The following is a 12,647-nucleotide window of genomic DNA, read 5'->3' as shown; positions in this document are numbered from 1 at the left end:
TTGTCCACAGTAAAGCAGGAAATAACTGTGTAGTGGCATGTGGCTCTGATATGTTTATTGTCAATGCAAAGTTGAATTTTAAGAAATTTTTTATTGAAGATATTTGGATTCACATACAAATAATATTATGGCTTAGGACAAATATGAGACTTGAAGGATGCATTTAAGTCATTACATAATCAGTGCATTTAATAATCAAATGCAGTGATTATTCCCTTTAGTTTGGTTTATTGTTTCATTGGCAAATTGATACTTGTTCTTTCAAGGGGACCTAATTGACTGTAGTTCCGACGTTTGACCACAGTGTGGCAGCAAAGGACTTTTAGTGAAGTGCAGGCTGAGGTCTGGCCTAAAGAAGAAGCCTGGCTGCCTCACTAGCGTTGAACTTCTTCTGCCTGTCTCCTCACATGAATGAGAAGCTCTTCATCAAGCTCAGGGAGCTGTGACACGGTTTGCACCTTCACGCACGTGTGTATGGGCGCCTGTGCCATGTGGCGCTCACGCGGCTGTTGTGCTGCTAAACGTTCGTAACAGTCAGTAGCTTAATGCCCATTTAGTTGTGACGACTAGTGGGTTTGTCAGGTTGTGTGTTTGTTACCGGTTGTTAGCTCAGAGGGAACAAAGCTATAATTATCTTTGTAAGAAATCTTTTGACTTTTTTATATATATATATTTTTAAAAATGGGCAGAAAAAGGGAGATCTGTGTGTCTGGTACAAAACATAGTTTATATGGTTGTACTTAATTAGTCTTCATTTTTATTGCTGTAATTTGGTAGAGAAACTGCACAAACGCACCAGAAACTCATTGTCATTAATTGGACACTAGCAGTTGATTGGCTGCTGGCAAGCAGAGCAGCAGCTGATTGGCTTTCCCGCCTCCTCAATTTCCTTTTTTAATGACAGTCTGGCTTCCTGGACGAAGTTATGCTGTAACTAATCAACTAGAGCTTATCCTTTGAGGCTTGTTTTTTTTGAAAATTGTTATTAGTATATATCGATTTTCTTCCGTTTATCCAATTCAGGGTCGCAGGGAGCTAAGGCGAGAAGCACTGTGCAGCCTGGAGTCACGAGGCTAAGGCAGAGCGCCAGGCATCGTCAATTTTTAAATCGCCAGTTAGCTGAACCCCACTAACTGCATGTTTTTTGGACTGTGGGAGGCAGCCAGAGTACCCAAAGCGAGCTTGCACAGTTACAGGGAGCAGAAAGGTCCCAGACTGGAGTTGAACCTCACCCATAGAGGCCATAACCTAACCATGGGCACCACTGTGTCATCCATTATTTGTACTAAAATGGTTACTGTGTCATTGTACAATTCCAAAATATGTTTTAAACATTAAAAAAAATGGTCTAGCTTCCATTAAAAGTACTGGTCTATCCATTATGTTCTCAGCCACCTTTCCCCAGCAACAGCCTGAATCCTTCAATAATCCAGGACTGTTTGTAAATATTAGTTCAAGGACAATTAAACACTTCTGAATAAAATGCCATGTTGTGGAGGCTCAGCAGTAGCTTAAGAGGGAGCTTCTGATTTAATTTCTCCAAATGTGGTTCACACATCCTTTGGTGAGAACCACAGATCTCCAAAATACTGTTGGTTTTTTTTTTGTTTTTTTACATTTAAAAAGAGCCTTGTTTCATTGTTCATGTGTTAGATTTATCTTAATATTTTACTCCTGTCTTCTTACTTTGCATTTGTTTTGTTTGTGTAGTTGAACAGTTGTTTTTTTCCTCTCAGGATGTTTAGGTACACTTTAGCCCGGAGTGGCTTTGGTGTGTTGGCTTTCCGGAGGGCTTATGTTCTCACCCGATTTGCTCACTCTGCCCCGAAGAATGAGTATCGACCAATCAAGAAAGTGATGGTGGCCAATAGAGGTAAGACTGCTTTTCTTTTCTTTCTTTTTTTTCTTCATACCAGTTATAATTTCCCACTGAAGAAGACAAGCAATTGAAAGCACTGTTAAATTAACTACAGTTTAATGCAGTTTCATTTATAATGTAAGAAAAAAGTTATGACATTTACAGTCTCCCTGAGGCGAGAACAGACTCTTGGATCTGTTAATTTTTAATGCCCAGCATTTAGTTTGCCTTGGCGTATGCTAATATTTAAGCACACATTGTATGTGGGTGGCTGTTGAAGCTAGCTTTGTTTGCTTTAACCTAAAAAAATATTGGATATGAATGTGGAGCTGCTGCCACAGCCGTCATTACTCGGAAGTTGTGCTGTGTACTGGGTCTATGTATTAAAGTGTTTTTGAATTTTCTGCTCTACATACTGTCACAGAGGTACTGTCACTGCCGTTCAAAAATCAACTAAAATAGACATGAAAGTAAAAAAAAATAATAAAAAAATAAAAATGATCCCGCTCTGGTATCTGAGGTCTGAATAGAAATGTAATTATAGGGAAAACCCGAGTTTCCTGAACACAAAGCAGTCCACAGTACGGTTGTTACAGGCGGGATAAACATCATTGATGTGCTTTGAGAGGCAGCCAGCGTGCAATTAGTTGCTCTGTCAGGTGATGAAGAGTGTTTGAGTGATTAAATAAATAGATTCATGCTTTTTATTCAAATTTCTTTTATTATATTCATTCCTGCAGTCACATTTAAAATGCTTGATTTGCTTCATTGTTTCATTATTCCAGTTTTATTGGTGCATGGGTTTTCAGTACTGTTGGAGGTCTTGAAAGCACGTGGCGCTCTATAGGCCCCCTGTTGCATGCATACATCTCACAAAGGCTCTGTTTAGCTGCTGGAATACATCCATGTGATTCAAATGAGTTGTGGTCTGTCCTTCATGCTCGAACACAGCGGGGCTTTCCGTCCATCCCCCCCCTGCTTCACATCAGCCTGACGCGATAGCAACACCACATAAGATCACATTCTTCACACTGGAGCGCATCGGGCCGTTCTTGGCTGCAGTGTGCGCGCGCCTATGTGGCGATAAGGGCACACCATCATATCAGCCCAGATTCCACTTCACCAAACATATCTCGTCTCTGCCATAGCCTCTCTGCTCTTCTAGCAACTCCTCTCCTTTCTTTTCATTTCTGTTCCCCACTTCCTGTCACAGCGTTTCGTCCTCAAGACAAGCTCGAGTGCCTTTTTTCTTTTTTGCATTGTTCTTTTAAAGTTAACTACATTTTGATCTGTCAGTTTTCCATACATCTCGTCCTCTTCTCTTATCCCTCACGCTTTCATCCCTTTCATGTTCATGCTGTTGCTCTTCTCCAGAAGTTACTCCTTTCATGCTCGTCTACTCTCCTCATATTTTATTTTCTTTTTTTTAAAAGCCGTACAAATGTTTGAACGCTGTCCTCGCCTTCAAGCAAGAACAACACAGCTTACTTGTTTTCAGCGACTTAACTTTCTCCCTCTAAATGCGTGTTGCTTGAAAAACAAGTATTTGGCTTTTGTGACAGCAAGATAAGTCAGGCAGCGTTTTGCTTGTCTGAAGCTGAGATTTTACGCTGTTCTCTCAAACTTGAGTTAAAAACTGTTGACTTGTTGCAGTGTCTGACGTTTTTTTTTTTGCATAGGTCTTGTTTTCATGCAATACATTACAAAGTTTGGGCTTCTTTTCTCAGCTGAGGCATTAGATGCAAAACGCTACAGGATGTTGATAAAATGCTATAAAGTCTGTGCTTATAAAACCTAGATGATGAAAGAACTACAGCCTCCCTCTACACACAGTCTCCTAAAAAATAAAGAAACATTTGCATAATAAAGGGAATATATTAAAAGAAAACACAGAGAGGAAGGGAACAGATGGAGCTGGGAGAATGAGATGTGGCAAAGCTAAACCAAACCGCCTTCTGCATTGCGTCATCTCATGTGTTCCTCTCGTCTTTCAGGTGAGATCGCCATCCGTGTGTTCAGAGCCTGCACCGAGCTGGGGATTCGAACCGTGGCCGTGTATTCAGAGCAGGACACTGGACAAATGCACAGGTATTAGTGTGTGCTACATTAGAGTGAGCCGTAGTGTTTTAAATAAAGATGGCTTCACGGGCATATGTTGCTAAATGTCTCGCCTGCCACTGCTGGATATTGATTACAGAATGCTAACAGCTGATTAGAGGTAATAGCAATTGAAAAGGAGTCTTGGGAGCATTTTTCTCCGCTCCAGCGCTTTGGGTGGGTTCTTTGTTTTGCAGTTGATGTTAAGTGGGGACATAAGTATAATTGTATTGACATTACAAACATTCAGGTAATCTCGCAGCTTAGTTTACATGCACACAAACTATTTTGGCTCTTTGTGAGCTTCAAATATAACACGGATACTTTTCTACCTGTTCCTGTTTTTCCTTCCTAATGCGTTTGCTTTTATTCGGCTCCACTTTTATTCCATCATTTTCTATTTCACTCTTTATATGCAGCATTGTACCCAATAAACCCTGATCATGGTAATGTTTTAAGTGTTTATAGTTTACCTGATTTACTGAAGTGCTCCTGTCCAGTATTTATTGAAAGCTGGTGCATATTTGTACATGCAGCCTGATTTTTATACATTTATATTTTGAGCTGGCCACCTTCCGTCTCACTAATGCACGTCTTTGCGTGTTCTCGTCTTCACAGGCAGAAGGCGGATGAGGCTTACCTGATTGGGAAAGGCCTGCCACCTGTTGCAGCATACCTGCACATTCCAGACATCATCAAAGTCGCCAAGGTAACGAGTTTTCACCTTCACAAAAGTAACTCTTCCACTTCACCTGTATGGTGGTTCACATGTCTCAAGAGAAACTTGGAAGAGCTAACAAAGACATAATAAAGCCACTGGGAAGTACAGCTATGTGATAATCAGATTTTTTTTTCACTTATTATTTTGGCTCTCGGTGGAGTTAAATAAACAAAATGAGGCAATTCAGATAAAACGGTTTATTTTCAGATTGATGTTCTGACCAAAATGAAAGCAGTTCAATCGTTTGCCCCTGATTTAAGACCAGCATACTCCATTTCCTTACAGCGCTGTCATGTACAGTGCCCATACGCATCTTAACGGTCCCCTAAATGAAGAATTTGATAAAGCGCTGCTGGCGAGTTATTAATTTTTGTATTGACTGTAATTGAATTTTTGCCTTTGACTGAAATGAAAATCCATGCTATGCAAGTCTCATCTCTTGCTGTCAGTAGTGGAGGAAAAAAAGCTTCTAACATGGACTGGAATATGATTCTTTTCTGTTCACTGTGTTACTTGTACAAGAAAAGGGAATATTGTATTACTCTACTCGCACACCCCTGCCCTGTTGTTTTCCTTCGTGGTCAGTATCCGTGTCTAGTGTCCACAGTTTCTTGTTTCTTCCTTTCCTTACTTCCTTTTCACTTTCATTTCCCATCTCCCTTCCTCTCCTCTTCCCTGTGCCACTTATCTCTGTGTAGATCATATCGGCTCTTTGTTGCATCTTTCCCATCCTCTCTCCACTCCTCCAGGATATGCTGTCAGTTTATCATTATTTTTCTGATCAATCTCTCATGTTTTATACTCTTCTGCGTGGGCATGTGGTCAGCCAGCCAAGTTGGGGAGCCTTTGGCATCAAACTCATTTCTCTAAAATCCGTCTGGCTATCTGAGAGCTCAGCCAGCCCATGCCAGCATTGTGTGTTCCTGTTTTCACCCTTTCATATTTAGTTTGTTTACCTCTTGTTCACAATGTATCTTCACTTAGCCGCTAACAAGCTGATGATTTTCTTTCTTAAAATTGTCCAACATGACAATTAAAACAGTTGTGTTGGACGTGAATGCGTGAGCCCACACGTGCACCCTACTGTATCGTATTAACCTCTGTTAATCTTCATCTGCTGTCCACGTCTTGTTAAATTTGTGGGTTTCTTTCTGTCTTCTTTTACCTGCTTGTGTGCATGCATGGCACTTGCTATGTTTCTGTGTGGCTCAGTGCCTCTTTTGGCCTGCCAGTAACAGCTCCCTTAACAACGGGACAGCCCATAATTATAGTCCGCCTTGTATCCGAGAGCAGATGGCACATACTGATCCAGAGATGGCTCTATCTGTCAGCCTCGGCAGCTACTGTATCTGTCTGCTACCCTTTGGTGTGTGTGTGTGTGTGTGTGTGTGTGTGTGTGTGTGTGTGTACACTTACTCGATACCTTCCCGCTGACCCTCAAATTATCTACGCCTGTCTGTTCACTCAGTCTCCTACTGGTGTCCATTATGATGATGATTAAGGTAATGGTAACTAAGATAAAATGAGAATAAAATGAACTCAGAACCATTTTTAAGTAACACAAATTCTTTGCACTACCATGAGATTGCATGTGTTAAAGCATTTAGGTTAGTGTGTGACACCTCTTTGTTTCTCTCACTATTAGACATCCAAGTGCTAACTGAGGCCCCCAGTGGCTCTCTGTTTAACACAACTCATGCAGCTTAGCTGAGCTATATTTACTTTCTCTGGGATGGGTGAATTTAAAAAAAGTCTATCCATCTGTGCCTACTTAGGACAACGGTGTGGATGCTATCCATCCTGGCTATGGTTTCCTGTCTGAGCGGGCAGAATTTGCTCAGGCCTGTTCGGATGCCGGGGTGATGTTTGTCGGACCATCTCCAGAAACGGTGCGCAAGATGGGTGACAAGGTGGAGGCTCGTTCCTTGGCTATGAATGCAGGTATGATATGACCACCCCAAAATGATGCTCGGTTGCATGTAGGTTTGAGGCTTTTGAGGCTTGCTCATTATAGTGGACCTGTTGTGCTTTTTCTAGATATAGGTGTCTGAAATAATGAAGTCAGTACAGGAAATTTCTATGAGCCAATATCTCAGGCTTCAGACTCCTCCAAATGCCCCTTTCCTGACAGCTTCTTGTAAATATTCCTGGCTTTTAAAAATGGCAAATGTGCTTAATTTGGTCATCTCAGGTGAGCACAGCAGCCTCACAACCCTGCTATTCAAGCCTTCATTCTGCAAGGGCCAGCAAATCAGAAGAAAGTTGGCTCGAAGGGAGAATTGAAACGGCTTGTATCAGAGGATGAACTGAAGCACCAAGGCCCTGCAAAATATGAAGATTGTTTTGAACCTTGAGTCATACAAGGCTGTTGGAGTAAAGAGAAAATATGGAATTGGAAACGTGTATAATAGATTCGTATTATGTGATGGTAGTAGTTGTATACTTACTATGATAAAATGGAAGCGTAGCTGACTGGCAGTGTGCATGTAAAGCTTGTGACGCTATTAGTAATAGTGTGGTTTAAATTTAAATCACTCTGCAAGATGACTCACACCTCCATCTACCTTTCACTCTGCCTTTGCATTTGCTGTCGCTTTAATGCGTGTATTAAATTTGTATTCACTGAGGTGATGAATATTTTAAGAGCATGCTCTTTTTCTTTTATGCAACTGTAGGAAATCTAACAAGCTCTATTTCTATTAATGGGATGCTTTTGTCATTTTGAGCCACTAAATAATTTAGTATTTCAAGACCAAGTGAATCTTAGATTGCGCTGCTGTCTTTAATGGCTGCCAATCTTCTTTGATTATATCAGTAACTGTCATAATTATGGTCCTAGAGTTTTTATTTTCCTTTTTTCCCCTCCTCTGTAACATTTGACATCCTTTTTAAAGTAATGTTTGTCACAAACCCAACCCTGTGTAGGAGTACCTGTGGTCCCAGGAACAGATGCTCCCATCTCAAGTCTGCAGGAGGCGCAGGCGTTTGCCCAGACATACGGCTTCCCCATTATCTTCAAAGCAGCCTATGGTGGAGGTGGTCGCGGCATGAGGGTGGTCAGAGAATATGAGGTGAGCGCTTGTATGGTGTCAGAGGAAGCTGTTTAAACTGCGTCTTGACCGACCAACCTAATGACACTTTTTTTTTTTTTTCGTTTTTATTCATTCGGTTTGCTTTGAATCGAGTTGAAATTACTTGAAAATCTCAAACTGGGCACCAATCACTCTGGATGTATTGGAATCTGTGCCCTGAAAGTGGCTCGGTCACTTAGTGAAGGAGTCTGAGTGATTTATGTTTGGCTCTTTCTCTTTTCTTTTAAGTGAGTATAATTGGAGGCTGTCCAGCAGGCACAGTTAAAGTATTCTCACGGTTTAAGATAAAAACAGTGATTTCATGCATCTTACCTTTTTGATTTTTTTTTTAAATGATTTATTTATTTTTTGGTCCATAACAGTAAAATGTCTCAACATGTCCTTGATACTAATAACTGAAATATAAACAGTATATAAATAGCAGAAGATTGTCAAAATAGGTAGCATAATCTTATTGTAGGCCCATATTACAAGAGTTGGAATTTTAGATTCATCTGTTGGCTCAAAAGTGTTATCTGGATATAAAATGTGAGATTGGCCGACAGATCGTTTGTTTTTCAGCAAGACTGTATGTAAAACAATGACGCAATCAGGAACAACTGGACTTCCCAATATTTCTGTTTATTATCCCAACTTTAGTGCCTGCAAGTATGTTTCAAAACTCTTGCCACATTCAGAAAAACCCTTTGGCTATGGAGGTGGAAACCTCCGCTCAGTGCAGCCACATGTGCCCGTGCGACCTAGCCAGTTAGCTCAGCAAAATTTGCTCATTTAGTGATGCTGGCGGCTTTTCCCTCCTCAAGCCTGTGGCGATAATGCTGTGTGGTTTCTCATAGGCCTGGTGGAATTTGTATTTGTTTTTTTTACCCGGGGCATTTTTGCCTTCATGTGACTGGACAGTGTAGACTTTCTAGAGGGGACAGTTTCTAGACAAACCCAGGCTGCTATATCTCTGGCTTGTTTTGCACTCAGTTGTGCAAAAGTGTTGTCATAATCACCCAGATTTAAACTAAATATCAAACGTGTCGTCTTTTGTTTAGCGATGTAAAACTCTCACATAACCAAGACTCTGAATCCGAGTCATTGTCGTCACTGACCGAGGTCTGGGATCAGATTTCTCTTTGAATATCCGAATTATCCCAAGCTCCAGCAGTCTGAGCCCGACATGACACAAAATGACCCACAGTGCAGTGATGGCCTGCGTAAATGGTGCTTCTGCAGTTTTATTTCATCTATATTGAGTATGGTGAGCATCTTTTTTTATAACGGTGCTGGTTACAGACCGTTAACCTCGCAAGAGTCCCTTAAAATACATTCATTAAGCTTTTCGGCGTCGCTTGGCTGATGTTTGGTGTTTTGGGAAATGCTTGTGGAGGAGAAAAAATCAGGATAGCTGTACTTTAACCTCATAACCTCAGTTGATTGCTATTGGCGACTTGGCCAAGCGGAGACAGTACAGTTTATCTTGACACTGTTCAATATGAGGGGAATTGTGTTAAGTCATTATTTCTGTTTTATTACATAACATTAGAAATTATAGAGGGTTAAAAAGAAGCCAGAGATGTGATTTTTATTTTACCCTTTACAATTATATATATATTTTTTCTCAAAATGTGTCCCTCAAAGGGGCTTTTATGCCTTTAAACACCAGGAAGTGTCAAGTTATCACCCCTATTTTAGTGCATGCCTCGAGGTTGCTTTGTTTCTAGCGTTAGCAATATCAGGACAGCGGAGGGAGCGTCATTGCTGCCCCTAGATTATAATAATATTCCCTGATGACCCTTTGAGCACTGTAATGTTATCCTTTAAACTGCATTTCTCAAGAATGAGTACCATAAATGGTTTAACGTGTTTACTTGGCCCTCAGATTAACCAGATCGCGCTCTCCTACTTGTATCGTATCATGTCGTTGGGCGGATGTGCTGCCCGAAACATTTACTAAAGCCTGGATCGAGAAACACAAGTTACACTGACAAGTGTCAGTTTAAATGTAAGCCCCGCTTTATTCACTGGCACTATGCTATAGTTTCTGATCTACATGAGTGGTGGCAGTGTTGCGTCCTACTGTAGTAGTGCAAGTCGGCAACATATTGGAAAGTGTGACCTTTTCTGAGTCGTACCCCAGTCTAATTAATTAGTTGTTGACATTTCTAGTTATTCAGTTGAGTCACAAGGGCCTCAGCAGCTCCAGCAGATACGATGTGAGGAAATTGTAAAGAGGTTTCTCTGTACTGTTGGGACCGCCAGGCAACAATGCGTAGGTTGACTTTTTATTCCATTAAGGCCGGCTCGTAGGTTATTTGTATGCTGAATTAACAGACAGAAGCTAATATTCTCAACATGTTGTAGGATGAGATGTGTATGTTTACTGATAAGCAAGGCTAAGATAAGCTAGTCTGCTAGATTTTAGTATTTCCACCCCTCTAGGATTGATGTGATATGCTTTCCAAAAGAAGTGAAAGAGGACGAGGGAATGGCAAGCGTCAAAGCTCCAGTGGCCAGAGCTGACGATGCACTGAGAAGATGTGGAAGGAGTACAAATGCGATCTTCATAAGTTTCCCAGTCTTTCAAAAGTCCTCTTGCACCTACAGGCTCGTGAATGACAATGTAATTGAGCAACTTTGAAGCATTTTTTCCCCCCCAAAGTGTTGCATTCGGTCAGACTTGGGAGTCCCTGACAGTAACTAGCAGGTTTTTCTGGTTTCTCAGTTGTGTTAAGTTTGCAGGAATGATGACTGGATGAGATGTAGACGTACTAGCAAAGCAGCTGTTCTTCCTGTGCTCGTAGCACTCGCTTCAGTCCATGATCACCTGATTAAGTGGTGACAAAGCCAGTTGGTGAATACTTGGTTCTAAATCATTTGATTGTCCCCTTATTGGTAGCCGGTGAGTCTGATCAGATATTTAAAGGCTTATTTATGTATTAGTTGTATAATTTCCTGTTCTTTGAAAGTTGTGGCTTCCTTTTGTGCCATCTCTGCCCTTTTCTTTGACACACTGCTTTTAGCAGCGCTGATGACATCTGCAGTTCCCTTGAATGTTGTAGTTGTGCCTCCAAATGCATTTTTTTGTCAAGGCTATGAGATGACAGCTGAGGATGGACTCGAGTTTCCTTTCCTGAGGCTCAGGGGAAGGGCGCGTGGTTGTGATTTGTGTCTTTCCTCCATAGAGGAGACTGAATTGGCTGGCAGAGTTTTGCAGACTGACAAACACAGATGGAGTCGTGACCTTGAACATGGTGGACTGTGATCTTCCAGAGATATTGTGTCCCGTCTTACTCTCTAGGGGAATGTAAACATTTCTGTCGGGACAAATAAAATATTATGTGCAAAAGGGGAACAGCAGTTGTCTAAATAACACGAATAATACCACTCCATACATTTGAAAAGCATTAGTTTGCTGGGACTGTCTCTTGAACGGTTGAACTAACTTGGACATGTATGGATTTCTCTTGTTTGTCAGGAACTTGAGGAGAATTACCAGCGGGCCTACTCTGAAGCCCTGACGGCTTTTGGGAACGGAGCCTTGTTTGTCGAGAAATTTATTGAAAAGCCGAGGCACATCGAAGTACAGATCCTTGGTAAGTGCACTCTGACTTCATTTACGTTTGCCTTTTAACTATTTATCTGGTTTATGTTTATCTGAGTTTCATTAAGAAGGCAAACTGCATTGTAGCCCTTGAAATCTAAGAGTGCTAAGGGAGGAGGTGAAGCAGATGAACAAGGAGAGGGAAGATGATTTATTCTCCAGCCATTACATCTTCTCATTTTAGTGCATGTAACTCTGCAAGCACTCTATTACAGTACTGAAATCCGACACCAACACTTGCAGGAAGTGCCTGTACTGCACAGAGGTGTCTGCATGTTTCCATGGCCACACATACACAAGGTGGCATTCAGAATTTGCCATAGCTAATCATGTGTGCATGCGTGTGCATGTTCACTCTGATTAATTGCTCTCTTTAGGGCTTGCAAAGGATTTTGTGAATTTTCTGAATTACCTGCTAACAGCCATGTCTTTGCCAGCCCTCTGAATTCTGGCAGTCCTTCAGTCTCCACTTTCCTCTCTGGGTATCCCTTTAATATTCTCTCCTTTTTTCTTGTCTCCTCCCTTTGCCATCCAGTTTCATTTCTTCTTGTATTTATTTTGCGTTTTCTGCCCAGCTTCCATCAATCCTCGCTTCTGTTAGATTGTAAGAACTATTTCAGAGGTATATAACGTTAACTAGTGCGGTTAAACTGTGATAGTTTGTAGTTATTGGACTGTTTTAACTCAACAAATGGCGGTTCGCATGTTTGCTCGTATTCTATTCTGCAAGTTGATTGTGATGACTGACAGTTTAAATGATTATTTGGAAAAGTTGATCTGAAAGGGTTTTGATGGTCCATTAACTGCAGTAATTTTCAGTAAAATTGTTACAGATGAAGAGCTGTAACAACAAAATGGTTCACAACAGTGAGCCACTGAATAGCTTTGGATTTTGAATCATTTGAATAAAAGGAGAAATTTGAAGAAGTCAAATTAAAAAATGTCACTGTTATTGAAGAGAAAAGGACCAATCTAGAAAGTGTTTGGGGAATAAATAAGTGAAGAAAAAGGGCTCTACTGTCTTGACTGCATTGTCTTTTAATGAACTCTTGCACATCAAACCATTTAAGTAGGGCTGTTCGATATAACGATATATATCGGATGACGATATAAAAACGGCTATCGTTTCATTTTACGCTATCGTTTGTTTCATGGTGTCGCAAAATAAACTGTTTACGGTAATTTTTCATCTTTTTGATGGTCACTGTAGTGGCTATATTAATTTCTTAAAGTTCTCTTTCTCTTATATTTTATATAACCACACTATGGACAGACAAGCGGCTGTTTTTA

General features: G+C 40.9%; 1 protein-coding gene across 4 annotated transcripts in view; it reads left to right on the top strand.

The window, feature by feature from the left end:
- pcxb (pyruvate carboxylase b) overlaps nt 1-12,647 on the top strand; it is a 326,810-nt gene that overhangs the window by 12,115 nt on the left and 302,048 nt on the right. The window contains exons 1-7 of one of the 4 annotated variants that reach the window (XM_085267193.1): nt 372-450; nt 1,737-1,873; nt 3,853-3,946; nt 4,574-4,664; nt 6,452-6,617; nt 7,602-7,747; nt 11,232-11,349. In XM_085267193.1, the coding sequence (XP_085123319.1) occupies nt 1,738-1,873; nt 3,853-3,946; nt 4,574-4,664; nt 6,452-6,617; nt 7,602-7,747; nt 11,232-11,349 (751 nt within the window). In that variant the 5' untranslated portion in view covers nt 372-450; nt 1,737. Of the gene's footprint in view, nt 1-371; nt 524-1,736; nt 1,874-3,852; nt 3,947-4,573; nt 4,665-6,451; nt 6,618-7,601; nt 7,748-11,231; nt 11,350-12,647 lie in introns of those variants that run through there. The other 3 variants (XM_085267192.1, XM_085267191.1, XM_085267190.1) reach the window with 3 other exon arrangements.

This window comes from Mchenga conophoros, linkage group LG3 (assembly GCF_057382185.1).
Source record: "Mchenga conophoros isolate Kocher_MC1m ecotype Shallow Benthic linkage group LG3, M_conophoros_male_GT1.1, whole genome shotgun sequence".
Taxonomy (NCBI): Eukaryota; Metazoa; Chordata; class Actinopteri; order Cichliformes; family Cichlidae; genus Mchenga; species Mchenga conophoros.
This window is presented reverse-complemented; position numbering and strand designations above follow the sequence as displayed.